Below are 23,655 nucleotides of genomic sequence, written 5' to 3' on the forward strand. Positions count from 1 at the left end.
AATTACCGAAAGTACGATTTTGTATGTAGAGTGAATTTTCAGTAGACATAGTAGGATAGATTATTCATCTAACAGAATTACCACTAAAATGGATTTGATGAGGGGTCTTAAATTCCAAGTGAAGATCATAGTTTGACTTACAAAGAGTATCTTATCCAAAGATATTATAGAAAAGGCAATTTTTTTCAGAAGCCCATAAATCTGGAATTTTTTGGAACTAGACTCCATTTTTTTCAGTTCTTTCATTTCTATCCAGTATAACTTTGGACAAGTTATTCAGATCTTCCTTAGTGCAATTCCTTGGATATTCTAACAATGTGTAAGATGAAATATGAATCCATTTGGGGCTAGAGCAATAAATAGTACAGTGGGTAGGACATTTGTCTTGCACGCGGCCTACCCGGGTTCAATTCCCAGCATCCCATATGATCCCCTGCGCACTGCCAGGAGTAATTACTGAGTGCAAAGCCAGGAGTTATCCCTGTGATCGCCGGGTGTGACCCAAAAACAAAACAAAACAAAAATACATGAATCCATTTAAATGTTTAATAAATGATATTACTATAATATTAGATCTCTAATTCTGCGTAACATTATGGTGCTAGGATTTTTATTTCTTGATTTGTCATTTGAAAAGAAAACATTCACTTACCTATAGAATCTTGATTGATTAAAAGCCTTTTCAGGATCAGAGAGAGTACAAGGGATAAAGCACTTTGCATGTGGCCAGCTCTGGTCTGATCCCTAGCATTTCTGAGCACAGAGTGAGGAGTAAATCTTGAACTTTGCTGCGTATGCCCCCACTACCACCACCCAAATTATATTTTCAGTTTTGAGGCTTTGTAATTTGGGCTATGTGCAGCAGTCGGGGGGGATTTGGGGATGGGTTTGATCAAACCTGGGCCTCAGAGCAGTTCCATTCCTCAGTTTTAATTTAAGCCTTATGTTTCCATGCTTTTCTCCATCTTTGTCAATTTAGTATGCTGATCATGTATGTGAACTCTTTCACAAGTCTTTGGGGGTTTGGGTGGGGGGTGTTGCACGGAGACTCCCAAGCAATGCTCAGGGGCTACTTGCATTAATTCATGGCCAGCCAGGCTATTAAAATTGGAGGTGGGAGTGGTAGGGCCTGAGGATGTGGTACTGTTCGCTCCCTGTGGTGCCGTAGGTAGTCTCTGGATCAGGCACGTGCCGGGCACACACTGTTCCCTCACCCTCCAGTTATATGTAGCCTGCACTGACACCACCAGATACTTTGCAGTCCAGGACAGAGCTCAGGAAATATAGTGGCTTCTTTCTATAAAAAAAGAGTTTGAGTGAAACACTACCATGTCTTAAGACCGACGTGGAAAGTGTGATTTTTTTTTTTTAACTCACTTTCCTGAGATACTTAGGCAGATATTTCCCAAGGGATACAGAGCTGACTGTAATTCACACACTGCTGCCACCCAATGTTTTAAAAACATTGCCAGTATGTTTTAAAAAACATTCCTCTTTATGAATTATTATCAGTAAATGTTTGATTTGTAAAAAAACATTTATTTACATGCTGTCTCTGATTATTCGTAGAGTTGAATAGATATAACAGACAGATAAATCTAAGAATACTTAATTGTTTAATCTAGGAGAGAGGAGTATGCTGAGTTTGAAGGAGGTATAATGTGATCATGGAATAAAATTGGAATATCAGGAAATTGAACTTTGTTGTTTTTGCCTATACAGAGTTTAAGTGCTCAAATTATATTTGGCTCAGAATTTCTCTGATGCAAGTTTTTTTTGTTTTGTTTTTTTGGGGGGCTTGGGGGCTACACCTGGTGGTGCTCAGGGGTTGTTCCTGGTGGTTCTCTGGGAAACATTTTGTACCAGGCATCAAATTGTGATCTCTTTAAACATGCAGTGCAGTAGGCCTTTGACGATTTATATAGCTGGCAGTAATATTTCTGTTGTTGCTTTTGGTCACACCAGCACTGCTCATGACTATCTCTCCAGTCCTGCTGCCAGTAATATTTTTGATTGGTTGGATCTTATGTGCATTTGTGGAAAAGATCCTGTTTAATTCACATAACCCCATAAAATGCTTGAGAACCCCAAATATTTATGTGATGGTATTCTGTTCATTTATTTTTCAAATTCATTTTTTGTTATTTGGGCCACACCAGCTGCGCACAAGTCTTACTCTTGCTCTGTTCTCAGGGATACTTGGTGGGGCTCAGGAAACCATATTGGGTGTCAGCTTTCAAACCCGGGTCAGCAGCATTCTAGGCATGCACCTTACCCACTGTGCTATCTCTCTGGCCCCAGTGCAGTCATGACTTCTAAGTTCATGAATTTGTTTTACTAGAGGGAGAATACTCGGGATATTCCTGGCTTTGTGTTCATGAATCACCCTTGACAGTGCTAGCGGGCTGTGTGTGATACCTGGGGGATTGAACTGGGGTCAGCTACATGCAAGAGCTTTGCCTTTTGTCTCTCCAGCCTCACAGCTACAAATTCTCATTTGTTCCATGGTAGTGTTTATTTATTATTTAGAATTTCATTTAAGGTTAAAGTAGATTTTATTTTTTAGTAAAGGTTAAAGGAATTGTAACAATTTTCAACTTAGAGATTTATTTTGCCCATCAGCATATAGTTGTAAGATAGCAAATTTTAGACTTTGTGCCTGTTTCTCGTTACAGGAGATATGAAAGGTGAAGTTTATCCATTTGGTATAGTTGGAATGGCCAACAAAGGGGATTGTCTGCAGAAAGGGGAGAGTGTCAAATTTCAGCTGTGTGTTCTGGGCCAAAATGCACAGACTATGGCTTACAACATCACACCCCTGCGTCGGGCCACCGTGGAGTGTGTGAAAGATCAGGTATGTAGTATCATCTCCAGATCCCAGTTGAATCTCCTCCTCACCTACCTCCTCACCCCCCCGCCTTTTTCTTTTTTGGTGGTGGATAGGCTATTGGACCACACTCCAGGTGCTCCTGGCTTTGTGCTCAGGGTTTACTCTTGGTGATTAAGAATTTGATCCTTTTATTAATTATTAATTGATCCTTTTATTTAATTGTTAACCAAATAGTTACCAAGATCTCATTTTCATTTCAACCAGTGGACAACTGTTGGTATTCTGTTTTTATTTCCTCTTTGTTTCCAGTGATCTAAGGTAATTTTTATGTTTTTAGGCCACTCTCTCAGAGGTCTGCATGGGCTGCTTCTGGTTCTGTTTTTCTTCCAGATCATTTCTGCAGGGCTTTGGGGACTATATGTGATGCCATGCATCAAACAAGAGTTGGCTTCGTGTAAGGCAATTGCCTTACTCCCTGTACTGTCTTTCCGGCCTTGTCCATAATTGTCAAGACTTACAAAGCTTAAACAGAGTCTGAGAGATAATACCGGGGTTAAGACCCTTGGTTTGCATGCAGTAAACTCCATTTATATTCTCTGTATCCTGAACAATGCCAGGCGTGACCCCTAAACCCTGTCAGGTGTATTCCCCCTCCTCCTCAAAATAAAGGGAAAATGAAAATTAAAAAAAAATTTTAACTTGGGGCTGGAGCAATAGTACAGCGGGTAGGGTGTTTGCCTTGCACGCGGCCAACCCAGGTTCGATTCCCAGTATCCCATATGGTCCCCTGAGCACCGCCAGGGGTAATTCCTGAGTGCAGAGCCAGGAGTAACCCTTGTGCATAGCCGGTTGTGACCCAAAAAGAAAAAAAAAATTTAACTTTAAGATAAAGACAAAAAACAAATTATGAAGAGGGTAAATTTCTCAGGAAGACCACATGCCTAACATGGGTGAGGCCCTGAGTTCAGTCTTCTGTTTCAAACTTTTGCTCTGATGGCCTCTGAGCACTGCCCAGCAGAGATATGGAGCATTCCTAGCAGTGCTCCAGTGCGCCCAAACATTGCTGGGTATGGCTTCAATAGTAGATGAATGACACGTTTCAAGAAAAACACAAGTAATTTACATAGTATTTGGAAGTTAACATGAGTGAAATAAGTTTGGGGTTGAGATTTCAAGAAAATGGGCTTTTTTGCACTTTAGACCAGAGTTTCTTTCATAGATCATGCAGAGACCATGTCTAGAAGGGTTTTCTGAACTCAAGGACAAAACAGAACTCTTCATTGGTACTCACTCACAAGGAAGGTATTATTGAGCTTCTGTTCACTTTCCTTTTGTGATACTTTTCATTCCCTTCAGATACCAGCTTTGTAACCATTTTTGCTTAACTAAGAAACTCAATTTAGGTAGTATATAGGAACGTACCAAACAATCTTTCCTTTCATTCAGTTAAGCAATAGGATATCGGCAGGAATTTGAAACTTCCCATTCTGTAGAGTCTTGCAGTCCATAATGCTCTGAGGTTAGCACAGGTAGTTGAAATGGAGTGTCCAATATTGATGCTTGGTTTGCCAACCCCCTTCCTTGGGGTCAGGTATTGTATGTACTTCATTCAGAGTAAGGTCTTTATTCCTCTGTATCTTTTTTAAGCAACTTTTTTGTTTCTTTGTTAGTTTGGCTTCATCAACTATGAAGTCGGAGATAGTAAGAAGCTCTTTTTCCATGTGAAAGAAGTTCAGGATGGCATTGAGCTACAGGCAGGAGATGAGGTGGAATTTTCAGTGATTCTCAATCAGCGCACTGGCAAGTGCAGCGCCTGTAATGTTTGGCGAGTCTGGTAAGCTTTTGTTGAATTAGTCTCCTTCCTAATCTCCGTCAAATTTCTTCACTTTTTCCACCACTCGTTTTTTAATCCTTTTTTGTTACTTTGGTTTCGTCTTTAAAATTATGTGTCTGATTGGGCACTTAATATATTTTAGAGCATATATATTTTAAAAATTACTTTGTTTTTTTAAAGAGATTCTGCTTAGCTTTTCTCCCATTAAACCTTTCTGTGTTTCATGATCCTTATAATACAGCTTTGTAGTTGTAGTGCTTATGTAATTGGGGACAGGGTGAGAGAGGGTTGTACACCTGGCCAGGGAGCTCCTTTAGACTATAAGGGGTGCAGGAATTGAACTTGGATCGACAGCTTTCAAGGAAAACACCCTACCCCAGTATACTACTGCTCCCGTCTCAAGACAGTTCTGTTTTTTTCCCTAAGGTTTTTTTTTACTTATTCAACCTTGTTTTCTCTATTAAACTCTGCAGACAGTTGTAGGGATAAATGATTCTTCCAACTACTATAATTTTGTAATAAACCTTCAGTTGTGAATAAAAATATAAGCATACTTGTTTGTCCTGTCTTGCTAGCTGAGGCAAGAATCCCCTCTTATTAAAAGTGAGTCATTTGGGCAATTAGATTTAAAAAAAAAAAAAAAACTCCTTTGAAAGTACTTGCTTTCTTCCCATCCAGTGTTTCTCTTCCTCACGGCTCTTGGTTTTCCTACAGCGAAGGCCCCAAAGCTGTTGCAGCTCCTCGACCTGATAGGTTGGTCAATCGGTTGAAGAACATTACCCTGGATGATGCCAGTGCTCCACGCCTAATGGTTCTTCGTCAACCCAGGGGACCAGATAACTCAATGGTATGGAGCAGATAAGTGATGAGGGCACCAGCTAAGAGATTAGCGTGACTCAGGAATTTAGTGCAACAGGGACCTGAACTCGTTGGAATTCCCTATTAATTGTTCTTTGTTTGTTTGGTTTTGGGGTCACACCTGATAATGCACAGGGGTTACTCCTGGGTCTGCAGAATTATCCCTGGCGGTGCTCAGGGGACCATATGGGATGCTGGGAATTGAACCTGGGTCTGCCGCATGCAAGGCAGAGACCCTACCCACTGTGCTATCGCTCCAGCCCTCCTATTAATTATTTTTGTCTCCTCCTATAACTGTCAGCAAGAGCACATTTCTTAGTTTTCTTGATGCCTTACACTTAATTTAGGGTAATACATAATCAGGGCTTACTATAGATTAAAAAGTTAAAAGAAATGCTTTTGTAGTTTGTTCTGGGGTGGGAGGGGGTGAATACAGTAGTTTTTGTGCATCTGGCTCACTAATGTGAATTACATTTCTTCACAGGGTTTTGGTGCAGAAAGAAAGATCCGTCAAGCTGGTGTTATTGACTAACCACATCCACAAAAGCACATCATTAATCCACTATGATCAAGTTGGGGGGATTCTGGTGAAGGGTTCTGAATATCTTCCCCCTTCATCCCTCCCACAATCTGGAATACTTATTCTATTGAGCTATTACACCAGTTTTAACACCTTCCTCATGTTATGTTTAAAAAAAAATAAATAAATTTAAGAAAACCATTTTAAAATTATGCACAGTTGCAGCCTGGAGAACTTAAGGTGGCGCCTTATAGTATCAATTTTAGGAGCTTTATTTGGTGCATTTAACGCAACTGGTAATTGCAAAATCCACTTCGCCTGTGTAAATGAAAAATAAATATAGACTGTTATTTTGTTGGCCCTATGAAATTCTGCACTTGGTATTTAGTATATATACTCTACCTTCATTACTTCTGGCAAAATGTTCTGCCTTAGCACTCAGTTCCATTATCCTTTTATTTCCTTTTCATTATGCTTTGATTCTGAGGACCATCTGAGGGTAGAATATATAACCTTTAAAAATTACAAAAATTTGTATAGACAAACCATTTCCTTAAGTTGATGGCCAAAATGTTAAAAATGTTATTTTTTCATATCATTTATAATCCTGTCACAGTCCACTTAACAAAGTTTGGTTAGATTTCAGTAAAAATTATCTTACAGAGTAGGTTTTTTGGTCCCTGGGGTGGGTGGGGGTTTGGGTAACTTTACTACAATTAGTATGTATGGTGCAGAATTTCATGAAAATGAGGTGTGCCAGCAGTGTGATAATTTAAACATATTTAAACAAAAACAAAAAAGGTCAAATGCACAAATTTGCTGCTGCTTAGACCACTGCAGCTTCTAGGACCCAGTTTCTTTTACTGATTTCAAAACAACAAAACAAAACAAAAAATAATAAAAGAGTTGTGCCTGAAATGAATCTTGTTTTTTTTGTAAGTAGCCGCCTGGTTTGTGTGTCCTGTAAAGTACAGGCACTAGACCCTTCGCATAGCTTCTGTTCACTGTCATAGGAAAGAATTGGTTTGATTTTTGAAGCTCTCACCTTGAATTGGCCACATGTAGGGTCCCTGGCCATTGGACTGACAGCTTTTTTGACCACAGTGACAAGGGTCAGCTCAGGGGATGTGGGGGAGGGCACTTTCATCTTCCCCGTTGTCGTTTAAGGTTTTGATCTCTGAGTAAAGTAAGGCCATTTATCTTTGTAAACACAAGACATTTTTGCGTTCTCCAGTTTTCTGTTAATGGCGAAAGAATGGAAGCGAATAAAGTTTTACTGATTTTTGAGACTTTAGCCCCAGCACTCTCATTGTTGAAGCGACCCGGGGGTGGGGGGGGGGGTGGGTTGGGCAGGCCGGGGCGCGGCCGCTGCGTGACGACACCACGTGGCTGGGGCGGGGCCTATGGGGCGGGCACCGGCTGATGACGCAGCGGGCGGGGCCGGAAGTGCCGCTCCCTGCTGGGGGCTGTTCATGGCGGTGCCGGGGTCTCCAGCCTGTTTTTTGAGTTCGGTCCCAAGCCCGCCTGGAACGGAAGTGGCCCAGCTTGAGGTGAGGCCCTGGCGGCCACGGGGGGCGCGTGGGCCGGTGTTCGGCCCCAGGGTCTAGCGGCCCCCCCGCGAGCGGAGACAAAGGCCTCGCACTGGCCTCCGCGTCTTCACGGGACTCGGGCTGGCGGGGCGGGCGGGGCCAGGAGCGGAGGGGGGAGGGGGGCTTTCTGGCCTGGGCTCAGGACAGGCTGCACGACCCCCTGGAGTCTGGGCACCGAGACCAGTCGTGCGCGTGGAGCCTTTGCTTCCCACACTGGTTTGATTGTATTGATGATCGGAAGCCTTTGACGCCCTGTGCTGGCCAGCTTACCCGATTGCTTTCCCACAGGTTCCTGCCGGTGTGAAATGACTGAGTACAAACTGGTGGTGGTCGGAGCAGGCGGTGTTGGGAAAAGCGCCCTGACGATCCAGCTCATTCAGAACCACTTCGTAGACGAGTATGATCCCACCATAGAGGTGAGGCGGCGACAGGCCCGCGACCCGCCTCTCCTCGCCCCTTCCCCTTGGTTACTCTTAGCTTACGCACTGTTCGGGAGAGGCACTGTTCTGGAGGGATGGTAAGGAGCCGCTTAGGTTATGGCTTTCGGTAGGTAATAACAGGCAGTTTTCTGTGCTTGTTCATTTTGATTAGTTGGGGACTATTTTCTAAAAGTTTTCAGTTCTTCAGTAGTTCTTTAAACTTGCACACTCAGTGTTGCACAAAATTCATTTAGTAATAAACACAGGCCATACATAGCACAGGGGGCTGGGGGTTTGTTTTGGTGTTTTGTTTTGTTTTTAAGGCCACAACCAGTGGCGTTCAGGGCTCACTCCTGGCTCTGCACTCAGGGACCAGTCCTAGCACGTTTCAGGGGACTATGTGGGGTAGAGGGGGTTAAGCCCTGGACAGCAGGATCAACCATTGCAAGGTAAATTACCTGCTGCCCTGTCACTCGTGCCCTAATCTTTATGTTTTTCTAGATGAAGTAGCCAGAACTGTGTAGAAGTAGAAAGGACTTGAGAGTTCTAGTCAGTGTGTCTAAGAGTTCAGTCAGGTTTGTGTTTTAGTTACTGACATGTAAACCATAGTATCTCTGAGCTTCATTTTCCTCATCTCTTAACCCAGACTTGACCTGCCTACCACAGGAATGTTTGAGTAAGCAAATATGTTTAATTTTTTTGATAATGGGGGAATATTGCATAAATATTACATAAAAGTTATTTTGTGGGGCCAGAGTGATAGTAGTGATTAGCGCGCTTACCTTGCAGACAGACGACCTTGCTTCAATTCCTGGTATCCCATATGGCCCCCCAACCTGTCAGAAGTGATTCCTGAGTACAGAGCCAGGAGCAACCCCAGGGCACTACAGGTGCAGCCTGCCCCAATATACCCCTCAAAAAAAGTTACTTTGTTTTTGTAGAATTTCAGTAGGCCACTGCAGCCTTTTAAAGAGTAGGTGATTTTACCCAATTCATAAATATTTTAACTGTAGAAATTAGATTGTTAGTTTGGGGCAACACCCACGGTGCTCAGCACTTACTCCTGTTTCAGGGTTATGTCTGTGGGTTCAGGGCACTATATGGGATACTGGGGATTGAACTCAGGTCAGCCGTGTGCAAGGCTTTTTTTTAAAAAAAAAAAAATACATAAGTGTTATACCTAGCAGTGTACTGGGGTAGCAAGCAAGGCCATATCTGGAAGTGTTCCAGGGGCCATGTAATGCCAGGGATTAATCACTGGGCAAGTGTGACAGGTGCCCTATCACTTCAATTATCTACTGGCTCTAGAGCCTTGAAATTAGAAACACAAGCGTTGTCAACACTCAGATAAAAATCAAGACCATTCCCAGTGTCCCAGAGAGTTATCCCATGAGCGTCTCTGTTCTGGAATTAACTCACCTGCTGGAGTCAACCACTTCTCTGACTTTTGTTATTATAAAGTACTTTAAAGCTATGATTAGAATTTTACTTCCTCACCTAACCATACATCATGCTACAAGGAAGTTTCAATGCTGAGTCTGGTGAGCTTGAGATTATTTGTTATCAAAACCATATTAAAAGTAATTTTTACATGATCTGTGCAGTTCTGTCTTTCCGGGGAATCCACTTATTTGGAAGTCTTAGGAATTAGAGTAGAGAGTAGTATTCATAACTATAATCTCTCATGATGAGAAGAATATTATGGGGTTGGGGTTTTTTGTTTGTTCGTTTTGGGGCCACACCTGCTGTACTCAGGGGTTACTCCTGGGGCTCTGCTCAGGGATCCCTCCTGGCAGTACTCGGGATTATATGGATGTCAGAATTTGGTCACCTAGCTGCGTACAAGGCAAGCACACTAGCTACTGTACTATCATTTGGGTCCCAGTATTTCGGTATTTTTAGTATCTAAAATAAAATGTATTCATGTAAGGACTGAATCCAGAGTCAGACTGTAATTGGTATGTTAAGGATTGTAAATGTACAATGCAGCTACAATCATCTCAACAGTCACTGCAGTAGGGTTAGTTTTCATATGACCATGGTTTTTCCTCTACCCAATCCCCAACCCCCTTGGAACAAAATAAGCAACCATCATTTCCTTTCTGCACACATAGAGGGTTTGAATCTTTGTTCCCAAAATGACGTTGATTAAAAACAAAAAAAGTAAAAAAAAAAAAGAAAAGAAAAGAAAAAGAACCAAAATGACATTGATTCCTTACAGTTCGTATTAGCCAGTTTCTGGGACTAACCTGAAAGAAATAAATAGAGCTAGGATCATATTTAACCCTAGCAGTAGCATTGCATTCCCGGTGGTTTTTAATAAAATCGGAATTTTCCTCCCTCCACCGCCCTCCTCTGTGGCCCCAGGACTCTTACCGAAAGCAGGTGGTTATAGATGGCGAGACCTGTCTGCTGGACATACTGGACACAGCTGGACAAGAAGAATACAGTGCCATGAGAGATCAGTACATGCGCACAGGCGAAGGCTTCCTCTGTGTATTTGCCATCAATAACAGCAAGTCATTTGCAGATATTAACCTCTACAGGTACTAGGAGCATTTTTTTTTTAATGAGATGATGATCTGTAAGCAAGTTTTGAAGCTTTTGGGGGAATACTGATCCTGCATTAGAGAAGATACTGATTTTTTTTGTTGTTATGAACAAGAATTGATTTTAGGTTGTTTAACTTACATTAATTACCCCATTTCTCATTAGGACTTATGGTTGGAATGTGTGATCCAATGAAGTTTGTTAAGAGAATAATTCAGAACTAGAGGCATTGGTGTCAGAGATCACAAGGGAATTCAAGACGGAAAAATACTTCTTGAGAAACTTCTTCATTCAGATATATGAAGAAATTAACAAAGAGTAAAGAGGAAAGTGGTGCAAAAGAACATAAGGTCTTTCTCCATAGAACATGAGATTTCAAAGTTTCAGTTTTGAAAAATCCTAAAGGGTCAAGGATATGGCTCAGTGGTAGAGCGCCTATTTTGCATGTGTGAGGCCCTGAGTTCATTTCCTGCCATTGCAAAGCAAATAATTCAGGTTTTTTGTTTTATTTTGTTTTAATAATTTTGGTTTTAAAATCCCGTTTAAAAAATGAGTACAACATTTCTCATTTTAAAAATTCAGAAATAGACTAGAGTGATAGTACGGCAGGTAGGGCACTACTTGCCTTGCATGCTGCTGACGACCCAGGTTCAATCCCTGGCATCCCGTATGGCTCCCCAAGCCTGCCGGGTGTAATTCCTAAGCATCATCAGATTTGCCTACAAACCAAAAGAAAAAATCAGAAATCGAAGAGTTCAGTAAAAATAATGACAGTTACCAAAGGGGAGATGAAAAGGGGTATGGGTAGGAGAAAGTGAAGGCTCTCGAGACGGTGTGAATGGCAGTTGGGCTTTGGTGGCTTGCCCTGTATGGGAGACAGACATATCTCAAGGTATAAAGCTGAACTTCACAGTTCACAGAGTATTGGTAAATCAACAAAATTTCTTTTAAAATTAAGTTTAAAAAATAAAAGAGTTCAAATGGCGGTTCGGTTTTCTTTTTTTCCTTTTTCCTTTTTTTTTTTAAAAGGTAATGGAATAAAAAGCAAGGACCCCACAGAACAAGGCAAGTGTTCTGCCATTAAGCCATATTAAGCTTTTATTAGGTTGTCTGAGACACAGTTGTCTTGTTTCATTTGGGTTTTGGTTTTGCGGCTACACCTGGCAATGCTTGGGTTACTCTTGACTCTGCTCTCAGCAATTACTCCTTGCAGTGCTCGGGGGACTATATGGGATCCTGGGGATCAAACACAGGTCAGTCATGTGCCAGGCACATCTTGTCCCATCTTCCAGGCCCCTGAGACACAGTTGTTCCTAGGAACATAGCCAGGACCAAACACCTGGAGCAGGAGCACCTTTTTCTTGACTCCATATTCTTGAAGAAGAAGTAGAGTGGTTGAGAATTTAGATCCTACCAAGGTTGAAGCTTGAGTCCCTATTGCAAGGGTTTTGGGGAGCAAGCTATAAAATTTCTTCTTCCACTTCCAAATCTATGTTGTGGAAGTAATTGTGCCTACCTTATAGAGTTGCTGTGAAAATAAAGCAACACTAAAAATCACTGAGAATAGTTCTTGCCAAAGAAAAGGTTATGAGGGCCAGAGCGATAGCACAGCGGGTGGGGCGTTTGCCTTGCATACGGCCGACCTGGGTTCGATCCCTGGCATCCCATATGGTCCCCCAAGCACTGCCAGGAGTAATTCCTAAGTGCAAAGCCAGGAGTAACCCCTGAGCATCGCTGGGTGTGACCCAAAAAAAAAAAAAAAGAAAAGGTTGTGAGAGTTCTGTCTATAACTTGGGCCCTGGCTTACGTTGTCCTTAGGAAGACATCTGCTCTCAAAAGCAATGTCCCCAAACCTGAATTCAGTGGGGTTTTTCCTGAACCTGCTTTACTTCCCATTTTCTCTCTGGAATAATAGCAGTACTTCATCAAATTGGCAAGCACCTAAGAAGTATCTAGAAGCTTTTCTCTTGGGGTCACACCTGGTGGTGCTCAGGGGTTACTCCTGGCTTAGGAATTACTTCTGGCAGTGCTCATGGGACCATATGGGATGTTGGGGATCGAACTTGCAAGGCAAACACCCAACCCACTGTACTATCTCTGCAGCCCCTAGAGTCATTTTTCTTCTCAAGTTTTATCACCTTTAACAGGGGACAAAGGCATTTCAGGTCCTGATGTTGTATATAATCCAAGGGTAGAGTTGAGTAGTGCTGTGTGGTAGGGGAGCCATACGTCATGTGATTTTAAAAATTAAATACAATTGAATTTAACTTTATTTCATTTCACACTGAATCATCAAGTATTTACACTGAACCATTAAGTATCCAGAAGCTGCACTGACTCAGGGATCAGGTTGAACAGTGTTGTGGATATAGGATATATCTCCATGATTATAATAATTCTAAATTGACAGTTGATCAGTTGGGGAAAAAAAAAAAGATTCTAGAGCAGTTGTTTCCAAACTACCATGTGGTGTGTCTTCCATGTCACTGAATAGAATGCTGTCATTTTTAATCCCTCTAGTTCCTCCTTAATTTTGTTTTATTTTAGATCTTGGATTTGTAGATATAATTTTGTTTGAAGGCTATGGTGGACACCAGCCATCTAGAAAAATGTATATTCACTGGCAGGGCGCCTTTTTCCTTTTTTTCTTTAGCACAGAGGTTGGGCGTTCAGGGCAGAGCCTGGCAAGCTACCTGTGCGTGTTGGATATGCTAAAAACGGTAACAATAAGTCTCTCAATGAGAGACGTTACTGGTACCTGCTCAAACAAATCGATGAGCAATGGGATGACAGTGACAGTGACAGTTTGTATTTTGAGTTAAATCTGTACTGTGAATTTAGTTTGCTTTTGGTTGGGGTTCTGGGACCACACACGGTTGTACTTAGGGCTGCACTCAGGAATCAGTCCAGTGGGGCTCTGGGACCATATGAAGTACCACGGATTGAACCCAGGTTTCCTGGAAGGCTTCTTTGTACGTGCTTTAGCCTCTGGACTATCTTTGGAGCCCGAGATTGTGATTTTTAAATTGCCAAGTGAATTCGAAGCCAAGCTCTTTAGAGAATCAACCTGAATAATTGGTTTCCCTGTGGCCTCTGTCTTTAAACCTGTCTCCTTAGTATGTAAGGTTTTTAAAGCTCTCTGTGTGTGGAGTGGGGAGGAATATGAGATGCTATCAGGGCTAAATAAAGTGTGCTAGAATCTTTTTTTACCCTGCTGATTTTATCTAAAAGTTTATTTTTTTGTTTTGGGGACACACCAGTGATCTCAGGGGGTTACTCCTGGCTTTGCACTCAGGAATCACTCCTGGCAGGTCTCTAGGGACCAGAAGGGATGCCAGGGATCAAACATATGCAAGGCAAGCATGTTCTTTCTTATAACGTGTTCCCATTTTTTAGGGAACAGATTAAGCGAGTTAAAGATTCAGATGATGTACCTATGGTGCTAGTAGGAAACAAGTGTGATTTGCCAACAAGAACAGTTGATACAAAACAAGCCCATGAACTGGCCAAAAGTTACGGGATTCCATTCATTGAAACCTCAGCCAAGACCAGACAGGTAGAGTATAATTTTTGGCATTTGGGAAAGGTTTGTTTTGAGCACTGTTTGACTCTGCTAGAGATATTATTCATATTTTTTATTTGTTTTATGGTGTCAGGTATTGAATATTAGCCATTTTAAATTATGTTCTAGAATCAGGCACTGCATATATTTTGGTCAAGGGTGGATTGCATAAGTAACAGTGGTCTCCAAATTCCAATGGTCCCATGAGATGAACCCATCTTGAGTGTCTGTGCTGGCAGCCTTTTCTATTCTGTTGAATTTAGTGTCATATTTTGTTCTTGGCCCCTCAGCACACAAAATACAACCCATGCTGTCCTGTTGGCAGCCGGAAGCAGTGGTCTCCACTGGGCAGTGCGGTCACAGGCATTTCCTGCAAGTCATACACAGTATTTCTAGAGAAGCCTTTCCATCTCATGGTATTTAAAAACTAATGCAGAGACCCAAGAGAACTCAAAAGGCCAATATGTTTGCTTTGACTCATTACATGGTTCCCTCAGCACTGTCAGGTCAAACCGGGAGTAGTCTCTAAGTACTGCCAGGTATGGCCCGCAAGCCAAAAAAATAAGATATACACAGCATACTTTAGTATGTATGTTTTTTTTATTTGTGCCTTCGTGGTCTGTGAAACAGACCATTTTTTTTTTAACCAGAAAATGACTTCTCAGAACATCTCTGTATTAAACATCAATGAAGTATATATTTTTGAGTCATTTTTTTTTACCAGAAAATGACTCTCAGAACATCTCTGCATTAAACATCAATGAAGTATATATTTTTATATGTACAGGGAGGGCAGATACTCCTGACCCCCTGCACTGTTTCCCCAGCACTGCTTACCCATTTGTGTTTTGTATTGTCTGGGGTCCACACCTGCCTTGCTCAGGGCTTACTCCTGGCTCTGTACTCAAGAGTACTCCTGGGAGTTCTCAGGACTATGTGTGGTACTGGATTGAATCAGGGTCAGCTTGGTGCAAGGCAAGCAACCTGCTGGCTGTACTCTCTGCAGCCCCCTTTATTTTTATTTGGGTTTTTAGGCCACACCTGGAAGTACTCCTGGGCTGCTCTTAGCATTGTGCTTGGTGGGTCACTCAGTGGCGCTTGGGGGAGACCAAGGAGTACTGGAAATAGAATGCATGCAAGCCATACACTCAATCCTTGAGCTCTCAAGATTAAACCCCAGATGAGGAGCCGGATAGTACAGAAAGTAATGCACTTGCCTTGCATGCAGCCAACCCCTTCTTGATCCCCAGTACCTAATCCCCCAAGCTCCACTAGGAGTGATCTCTGAGCACCAGAGTGAGAAATTCCTTTCTCCCCTAATCCCCCAAATAAATAAATCAATCCAGTGAATTTACCAAAACTGGTATGGCATTTTTATTCCAGCACAGATATTTGTAAAACAAAGACCCTTACAGATGTGTGAACCTTAGTTCTTTCTCCTTCATTACCACCCTTTGGGACATTAGCCACTCCCTCCTACTATGCTTAGGTAATCTCTACAACTCTAGTTCTGCTGAACTACAGTACTGTTAGTGTTAGGTTTTTGGTTGTTGTTTGTTTGTTTTTGGTTTCGGGACCACACCTAGTGGTGTTCAGTGGTTATTTCTGGTTCTGCACTCAGGAATCACTCCTGGCAGGCTCAAGGGACCCTTTGGAGTACTGGGGATGAAACCCGGGTTGGCCCTATGCAAGGCAAGCGCCCTACCTGCTGCAGTGTCATTCCGGCCCCCGTTTTACATTTTTGAATGATACTTTTGTAAAACATGCTATTTGTATGTGAGCCGGTTAATATGATTTACTAGGAATGCTAAATTTAATGTCCCAAATCACCCTGATGTATCAGCTAGCCATTTACTAATTGAAATTTTAAGTCCATGTGCAGTGTAATTGAGATAGCTTATATTTTGATGGTGTTCTTTAAAATGTCTTGACCGTTTCCTTCTTAAACTTGTGTCTAGGGTGTTGAAGATGCCTTTTATACACTGGTCAGAGAAATACGCCAGTACCGAATGAAAAAACTCAACAGCAGTGATGATGGGACTCAAGGTTGTATGGGGTTATCATGTATGGTGATGTAACAAGGTGAGAGTGTGCTTTTTTTTTTTTTTTTTTAATCTTTTTGGGTCGCACCTGGTAATGCACAGGGATTACTCCTGGCTGTGCACTCAGGAACCACCCCTGGCAGTGCTCAGGGGACCATATGGGATGCTGGGATTCAAACCCGGGTCGACCTCGTGCAAGGCAAACGCCCTACCCGCTGTGCTATCACTCCAGCCCTGAGAGTGTGCTTTCTTGACATAATTATAAACCTTACTTAGCACCAGGTAATTTGGAGAGTCGTTACCATTATTTTTTTCTGTTGTTATATAAGTTTCTGCTCACTTGTAAAATATTTTCCTCATAGCATCCTTCAGAGTATTAGGGTATAAACTGTTTTTTAAAACATTTGGATACTTTACAAACACCATGATGTTTTCAATGCAATTAATTAAAAAGCATCACTTACAAAAAAAAAAGTATACTTGTCATGTAATTGGCACTGTAGGAGTTTGCAGGATCACGTCATCAAAACTAGATGTTGTGATGTGTGTTCCTTTCTTACAGATATTAGAAAGTTCTAGCATCAGAAAAGAGCCACTGACTGTCAAGGTAGGACACGTTTGGGATAGAATGTATTTCTGTGTTCGTGTGTTGGCTTGGTTTTGCATGTTCTCTGTGCGCCACTAAAATGGATTCTGCCTGTGTTTCAGCTGCACTGACACCTGGTCCCGACGTCCCTGGAGGAGGAGTTTTGTTGCTCTCTTCAGCCTCATAAAGAAGCTCCTGCTACTCGCCCACTTCTCATATCAGTACAATATTCTCCTCTTGAGGGATCTCAGAGTAACTACCTCCTCACTTGGTGTCTGACCAGAGAAATGAACCTCCTATCACTCCCCAGTCTTTCCACCCTGGGTTCTCCCTAGCAAATACACCTCTGCCATCCCAGGATTTTAATCTGAGAAACAATTTGTAGTCTGAAACAGAGAACCAGTCTAGAGACAGATTCTGTAGAAAACAATGTCTTGAGCTCTAAAGTAGCAACTGCTGGTCTTTTTTCTTTTTTTTTTTTCTTTCTTTTCTTTCTTTTTTTTTTAAAGGGGCTTCTTTTTACTGGTGAACCTGGAAATATGTTCAGTTTGGAGAAATGTCAAATTACTGTTGTGCTGAGAATGTAGTTGATATTGCTAATTATTTTTGTAATGTTGTCAGCTATATTCTATAAGACCGGCACCTCCTCTGTATTCCTAAGTATGAAAGTGAGGAATGGATTTTGAGTTTATCTTTGTGCTCTCAACTTTAATGTCATTAAATATTCACAATGAAGTGCCTTTTCCCTAGAAGCAGATTGTAGAATTCCTTTATGATACTTGAGAATAGATATCTCCAAACCATTATACATGTCCCATTATATCTCAAAACCATCATACATAATACTTGAGAACAATAGAAACTCATATGAAATTAATGCCCAAGATGTTTATGACTTGTCTACTTTTGAGTGAAAAAATAGATAAAAGCAGATGCCATTTCTTCTCTGTCTGAAGCTGGTTTAACAGAGACCTGTTTTGGGTTCTCAAAGATTAAAATAGAGACAGCTATAATTGTAATTTTACTTAATTTTTACCTACTCTTTAGGTATGTTACCACCTACCAAATAATGTAATTTGTTGCTTCAAGTTTACCAATAATCTAATGTTCAATGAGCTTCTGTTTTATTAGATTTGGATCATTAGGAAGCTTTACATTGTAGGTGCTCAGAATTTTAAAAAATTGATACCATTTTATTGTTGTGAATAATGATTTTCAGACCTTGAATACATTAACAGATACATTTTCACTGCTTATTATGGTATCTTAATGATCTCTGTAATTGCTCTCAATCCCTTTCTCTCTCAGCCTCTTTCATTCAGCTAACTTTGGTGGCTTGAGGAGTAGTTTCAGTTAAGCATGGTGCTAATGGACCAGAGTCACAGTTTCAAAACTTGAGCAAGCCAGTTAGCATCATAGAAAGAAATTCTAACATGTATTCTCATTTTTTTTGCACCCTAACTCTAGTTCGTTTCTAGCTAGTAGCTTTGCTTGATGCGTCCTAATTGTCCCAACAGGAAAGAAAACATCCTTACAAATCCTTTACTGTAACTGAATACAATTGGTATCCTGAGAAGGGTCACTTTAAGTGTTCTTAAGTATTTGGACTCCACACTCCCCACCCCCACTCTTGGCCAGTGTAGAAACTCGGCTCAACCCACTAAGGCCATACCACCCTGAACTTGTCTCATTGTGTCAAAGTCAAACGCAGTTTTGTGTCTCATGTTTTTGAGAATGATGATGTCTTAGATCAAAATTTTAATTTTTTTCTTCATTCGTTCTGTTCTTTGAAGGGGTTGAAATGCTGTGATGATTACCAGTGCATACCAGATAATAAAGCTAATGAGTTTATTGAAAAGTAGACATCAAATCAAAATTGCAGTTCAAGAAGGGACTAGAAGATTTGCTTTTCCTTTTGCAGATAATTTCCTGTTAATTCTAATGAAGAGTAAACTTGAATAACTTTTGATAAAAGACTATTAAAAAATAACCATTGCTCCCCTTCCAGCCCTTCCCCAAGCCTTCCAGGAGTGATTCCTGAGTGCAGAGGCAAAAGTAAACCTTGAGAGCAACCAACCAGTGTGACCAACAATTTGAAATTAAAAAAAATTTTTTTTTCTTTAACGACCCCCTTTTGTTCTGGTCTTCTAATGTATTAATACTTATCATAATAGGGTTTAAAGTGCTTGCCTTTCATATGGCTGACTCTGGTTCAATCACTCATCCCCACACGGTCCCCCAGCACCACCAGGTATGATTTCCCGAATACTGCTGGAAGTGCCACCCTCCCCCCCCCCAATATTGTACTAAGGTCCTTTGTTTTTTTAAACATGAACTTTCATATATTAAGCAAACACTGCATTGCCTTTAAATGAATTCAGGAGAGGGGAGATCATATACTGTGCCCACAGTATGATAAATCCAGAGAGTTGTATTCCTGAGTATCAGTTTCTGTAAGCAGAAACACTCTGTTCCTTTGTTCCTGCTCCTTCTTAGAGTATTGCTCTAATTTGCTGAAGCTGGGTTAAGACTTAACCACCTCAGTTGTCAAATATGTTCTTCGTTTTCCTCTTGTCTGCCTTTTCTCAAACACAGGGAAAGAGATACTCATTTGGGGCTCTGGGACCATAGCCCTTGTATGTACCTTCTGTTCTCTCAGGCTTATTCTAAGCAGATTATCTAAACAGGGCCAGAATTCACATTTGAAATGTTCTTGTAATAACTTCTTAGGAAGATGTATTTAGATGTGAATTTTGGCACAGTTCAGTAACAAACTCCTAAAGACTGAATAGCTTCGGTTAGGTATATAAAATAGGGTTTTTTTTTTTTTATAGTATGTTTTTGTGACTGTTGAAAACAACTCTAGTTTACCTCAAAATATTATTCTTTTCTCAAGTTAAGTGCCTGGCCCACTATGGTAAATTACATATTACTTTATGCGTGCTTGTGTTTAACAATTGTTCTCCATGAGTATGGAAATAAGATACTGTTTTTAAAGGCAACTGTGCTTAATCTAAACGAATCTGTCAAATGCTGTGTGAACTCCAACAGCTAACTATAGGCTCTCCATAACAGAATATTAAAATCATTTTTCACTTTAAGAGTACAATAGGATCAATAGATATTTTAGTGGGCCCCAAATATTACATCATCCTCTAAACTGCTGTGAATTTTTTGTCTTCACTTGGAGGCAAGGATAGAGAAACACTTTCAAGAGATATTTTTTTTCCATTCCAAAATTTGTGGACATTTTCATTTTTGCTTTACATTTTCATTCATACTACAGCCGAGAACCAAAAATATAATGCATTTATTTGCTTCTTGAAGTTCATCTCTGCTGATAAATTGCAAGAAGCAAGGACAATTAGAGAAACTAGTTAGGCTTTTGTTAACAGGGGACTAATTTTTATACATTATGTTTAATGTTTGCTGTTTCTTTAAACAGTGCAATATGCCACAGAATTATCTTAAGGTGTTTTCTATGAGAATTGTTTTACAAGTGTTCTCTTCATCGAAATGGTTGTTCATCTTTTTCAAAATAAGACTGGTGATTTTTAAAAGCCTGAGGACTGACCTAGAAGCAACTGTCTGAATTCTGTTCTGGAGGGAAGGCGGGCTCCCAAGGGGAGCTTCACAGCTTGTGTTTCTGTGCCATCAAATAGGAGTAAAATTATCAGTTGTGTAATCCTGCTGTTTAAATGGAAATATTGGCCTCTTTGCCCTAAATAAAAGGGCTAATAGTTTAAGTTGTTTTTTATTATAAATTAATCCATCCTATTCTTTTTTCAAGATTTGGTTGTATGTTTGTTCTTAAATGTTTAAAAAATAAAAACTGGAAGTTCTGTGCTTAGTCATAAATCTGTTTAACATGTAAGTTCCTTTGTTGAAAGTCAATGTGAATTTCAGACTTTGGGATGTGAATGTCAGCAGATCTGAGTTCCTCATGTCTGTATCTAATAAGTCAAAGCCTGCTTTGAACTCACCATGGAGATGATTTGTAATCACAGTTTCTAGCTATAAATCTGATTGTCATATGAAGTGCTTATAACTACCATTGGAGGAGCCAGAGATAGTACAGTGGAAAAGGACTTGCTTTATACATGACACACCATGTAGTCCCTGAGCACAGAGCCAGAAGTAAGGCCTGAGTACCGCCAGGTGTGTCCCCCAAAGCAAAAACTACCATTGGAATCATTTATTCTATTTTTGTATAACTCCAGAATTTACCAATCTAGGTAAAGCTGGAGAAGCTTGAGTTTAGGAGGCAGAGAACATGGATTCTAACTATAATACTACTTTGACTCATTTGAAGAATAAGGAAGTTTGAACCCTACTTGAGAAGGTAACTATTTAAAAAGAATGATTTTTTTTTTATAGCTGAGGGAATAGATCAGCTGTCAAGCACCTGTCTTGCAGGCCTGGGGTAGCAGAATTGATCCTCAGCACTGCCCCACGTTATAGAGAACTAACCCTGCCAGCATCACCACCGAGTGCCATCTGATCTCCATTTGCACTGCAACCAGGTGTTTTATCTGGGACATCAAAATACCAGCAAAAGGAAGCAAATGGAGGGGGGAAGGACTGGAATGTGGCTTTACAACAGAGGGAGTACTTTGCATGTATGAGCTCCTAGGTTGAATCCCCAGCATCATGAAAAGGGTTTCATCCCAGGCTGGAACAGTAGTACATCCGGGAGGGTATTTGCCTTGCACGTGGTCCTGTGTGTCTCTTGCCAGATACATGATCCTACTGACAGTTGACCCTCTCCCCTTATATGTGAAATGAGGAAAGGATGTTTGCTTATTTTTCTATCACAGCTGCTATTTTGTTCACCAACCCAGATGCAACCCCCAGCACCCTGTATGGTTCCCCGAACCTACCAGTAGTGATCTCTGAGCACCACTGGATGTGCTGTCCCTGCCTCTCCCCCCCAAAAAAAAGATAATATTGGCAGATTAATTATGATTGTGCGGTCCTTGGTTTATTCTACCAGATACATCTTTCACCCACTTTTTTAGGGGCAGCATTGTTAGTATGACTCAGTTAAGCTTAAAGAATTATAACTGCTATTTTTCTTTGAGTATAAATAGAAATAAATACTATTAGAATATACATAATATAAAATTACATAATATATGAAGCAAGTACAATGGATAGGGTACTTGCTTTGTGCACAGCCAACTCAGATTCAAGACTCCAGGATCTTTCATGGTCCCCCAGCACCGCCAGAAGTAATTACTGAATGCAGAGCCAGGAGTGACCCCTGAACATTGCCAAGTGTGGACCAAACTTTTTTAATATGGAAAGATAAGGGGGGAAAAATCCTATTATGGTCTTTTATGTACCAATTCTCCCCCCTCCCCCCCTGCTGGAGCAATAGCACAGCAGGTAGGGCGTTTGCCTTGCAAATTGAACACTGCAACCCGGGTTCAATTCCCAGCATCCCATATAGTCCCCTGAGCATCGCCCGGTGTGACCCAAAAAGCCAAAAAAAAAAAAAAAACAATTCCTTTTCCTCTTAAATTGGTCGTGTGTGTCTCTTGCCACATACATGATCCTGCTGACATTTGACCCTCTCCCCTTATAAGTAAAATAGAGGAAAGGATGTTTGCTTATTTTTCTATCACAGCTGCTATTTTGTTCAGCAAAAAAGCCCACAGGGAGACAACTGTTAAAAAAGTAGCTTAGAATATGAGATGGCCTGTGCATCTCCATGCTATTAAGTCTCTTTTCTCATAACAAATAGTACTCAAGGTCATTAAAATGCCACCTAGTTGCATGAGTTATTTGATATCCACGGATACATGTAAAAGGGCCAAGAAGCCATGCAAGTGATCATTTTGCAAAACTACTTCAGAGACATTTCAGTTAGATGACTGAGCACAGAGTCCATGTCCACTATCCAAGGATCTGGGGTGCTTTCAAAATAACTGGGGAAATGGAACAAATTTGAATATTCTGTCACAGACTCCCAAATATATGACCACTTAATCTTTGACAAAGGAGCAAGAAATGTGAAGTGGAACAAGGAAAGCCTTTTCAACAAGTGGGTGCTGGGAAAACTGGATAGCTACCTGCAAAAAAATGAACTCTGACCTCTGTCTAGTGCCGGGCACAAAAGTCAGTTCAAAGTGGATTAAAGACCTCAATATCAGACATGAAGCCAGATAAGATCTGGAGCTGCTGAGCGTGAAACGGACCCTCTGCTCCTAAAGACTATGATCCCAGTGGTCTTCTAACCCGTTTTGGCACTCAGAGTGGCTTCTTAAAGAAATGCATCTAGACTGTGAGCTGTGCTACAACTCCGAGCCGCCCGGGGATGGATTTTTCCCCTCCACCCTGTTTTTCTGTGTGGAAAGTGGCGGCGGCAGCTATATCCACGTGGGGAGAGCCACCTTCTAAGACTCCCAACCCAGAGGTATGATTTTTTTTTTTTTTTTTTTTTTTTTGCTTTTTGGGTCACACCCGGCAATGCACAGGGGTCATTCCTGGCTCATGCACTCAGGAATTGCCCCTGGCGGTGCTCAGGGGACCATATGGGATGCTGGGATTCGAACCCGGGTCGGCCGCGTGCAAGGCAAACGCCCTACCCGCTGTGCTATCGCTCCAGCCCCCCAGAGGTATGATTTTTGCAGTTTTGTGGCTCAATATCAGACATGAATCCATAAGGTACATAGAGGAAAATGTAGGCAGAACCCTCTGTGACATTGAAGCTAAAAGCATCTTTAAGGATGAAACACCACTGACCAAGAAAGTGGAAACAAACATAAACAAATGGAACTACATCAAACTAAGAAGCTTCTGTACTTCAAAAGAAACAGTGACCAAAATACAGAGAGCCCACAGACTGGAAAAGACTATTTAC

The 23,655-nt window shown here is 41.2% G+C and overlaps 2 protein-coding genes across 3 annotated transcripts in view; both read left to right on the plus strand.

Annotated features, from left to right (window-relative positions):
- The window catches only part of CSDE1 (cold shock domain containing E1), a 44,485-nt gene extending 37,154 nt beyond the window's left edge, over window positions 1–7,331 (plus strand). For both annotated transcript variants that reach the window (XM_004616241.2, XM_004616243.2), the window contains 4 exons: window positions 2,676–2,854; window positions 4,501–4,664; window positions 5,379–5,511; window positions 6,007–7,331. In XM_004616241.2, coding sequence (XP_004616298.1) covers window positions 2,676–2,854; window positions 4,501–4,664; window positions 5,379–5,511; window positions 6,007–6,054 — 524 coding nt within the window. In that variant the 3' untranslated portion in view covers window positions 6,055–7,331. The remainder of the gene's footprint in view (window positions 1–2,675; window positions 2,855–4,500; window positions 4,665–5,378; window positions 5,512–6,006) is intronic.
- A 131-nt stretch (window positions 7,332–7,462) lies between these two features.
- Window positions 7,463–20,648, plus strand: NRAS (NRAS proto-oncogene, GTPase). The gene is made up of 7 exons (XM_004616245.2): window positions 7,463–7,592; window positions 7,920–8,047; window positions 10,418–10,596; window positions 13,997–14,156; window positions 16,121–16,244; window positions 16,767–16,811; window positions 16,913–20,648. Exons 2-5 carry the CDS (start codon window positions 7,937–7,939, stop codon window positions 16,238–16,240), a joined length of 570 nt encoding a protein of 189 aa, XP_004616302.1. The 5' UTR covers window positions 7,463–7,592; window positions 7,920–7,936; the 3' UTR covers window positions 16,241–16,244; window positions 16,767–16,811; window positions 16,913–20,648.
- The last annotated feature ends 3,007 nt before the right edge of the window (window positions 20,649–23,655 follow it).

This window comes from Sorex araneus, chromosome 5 (genome assembly GCF_027595985.1).
Source record: "Sorex araneus isolate mSorAra2 chromosome 5, mSorAra2.pri, whole genome shotgun sequence".
Taxonomy (NCBI): Eukaryota; Metazoa; Chordata; class Mammalia; order Eulipotyphla; family Soricidae; genus Sorex; species Sorex araneus.

Coding starts and splice junctions, on each gene's coding strand:
- NRAS (XM_004616245.2), top strand. CDS start 7,937: ATGACTGAGTACAAACTGGTGGTGGTCGGAGCAGGCGGTGTTGGGAAA. Junction 8,048..10,417: donor AGTATGATCCCACCATAGAG/GTGAGGCGGCGA, acceptor CTGTGGCCCCAG/GACTCTTACCGAAAGCAGGT. Junction 14,157..16,120: donor CCTCAGCCAAGACCAGACAG/GTAGAGTATAAT, acceptor ACTTGTGTCTAG/GGTGTTGAAGATGCCTTTTA.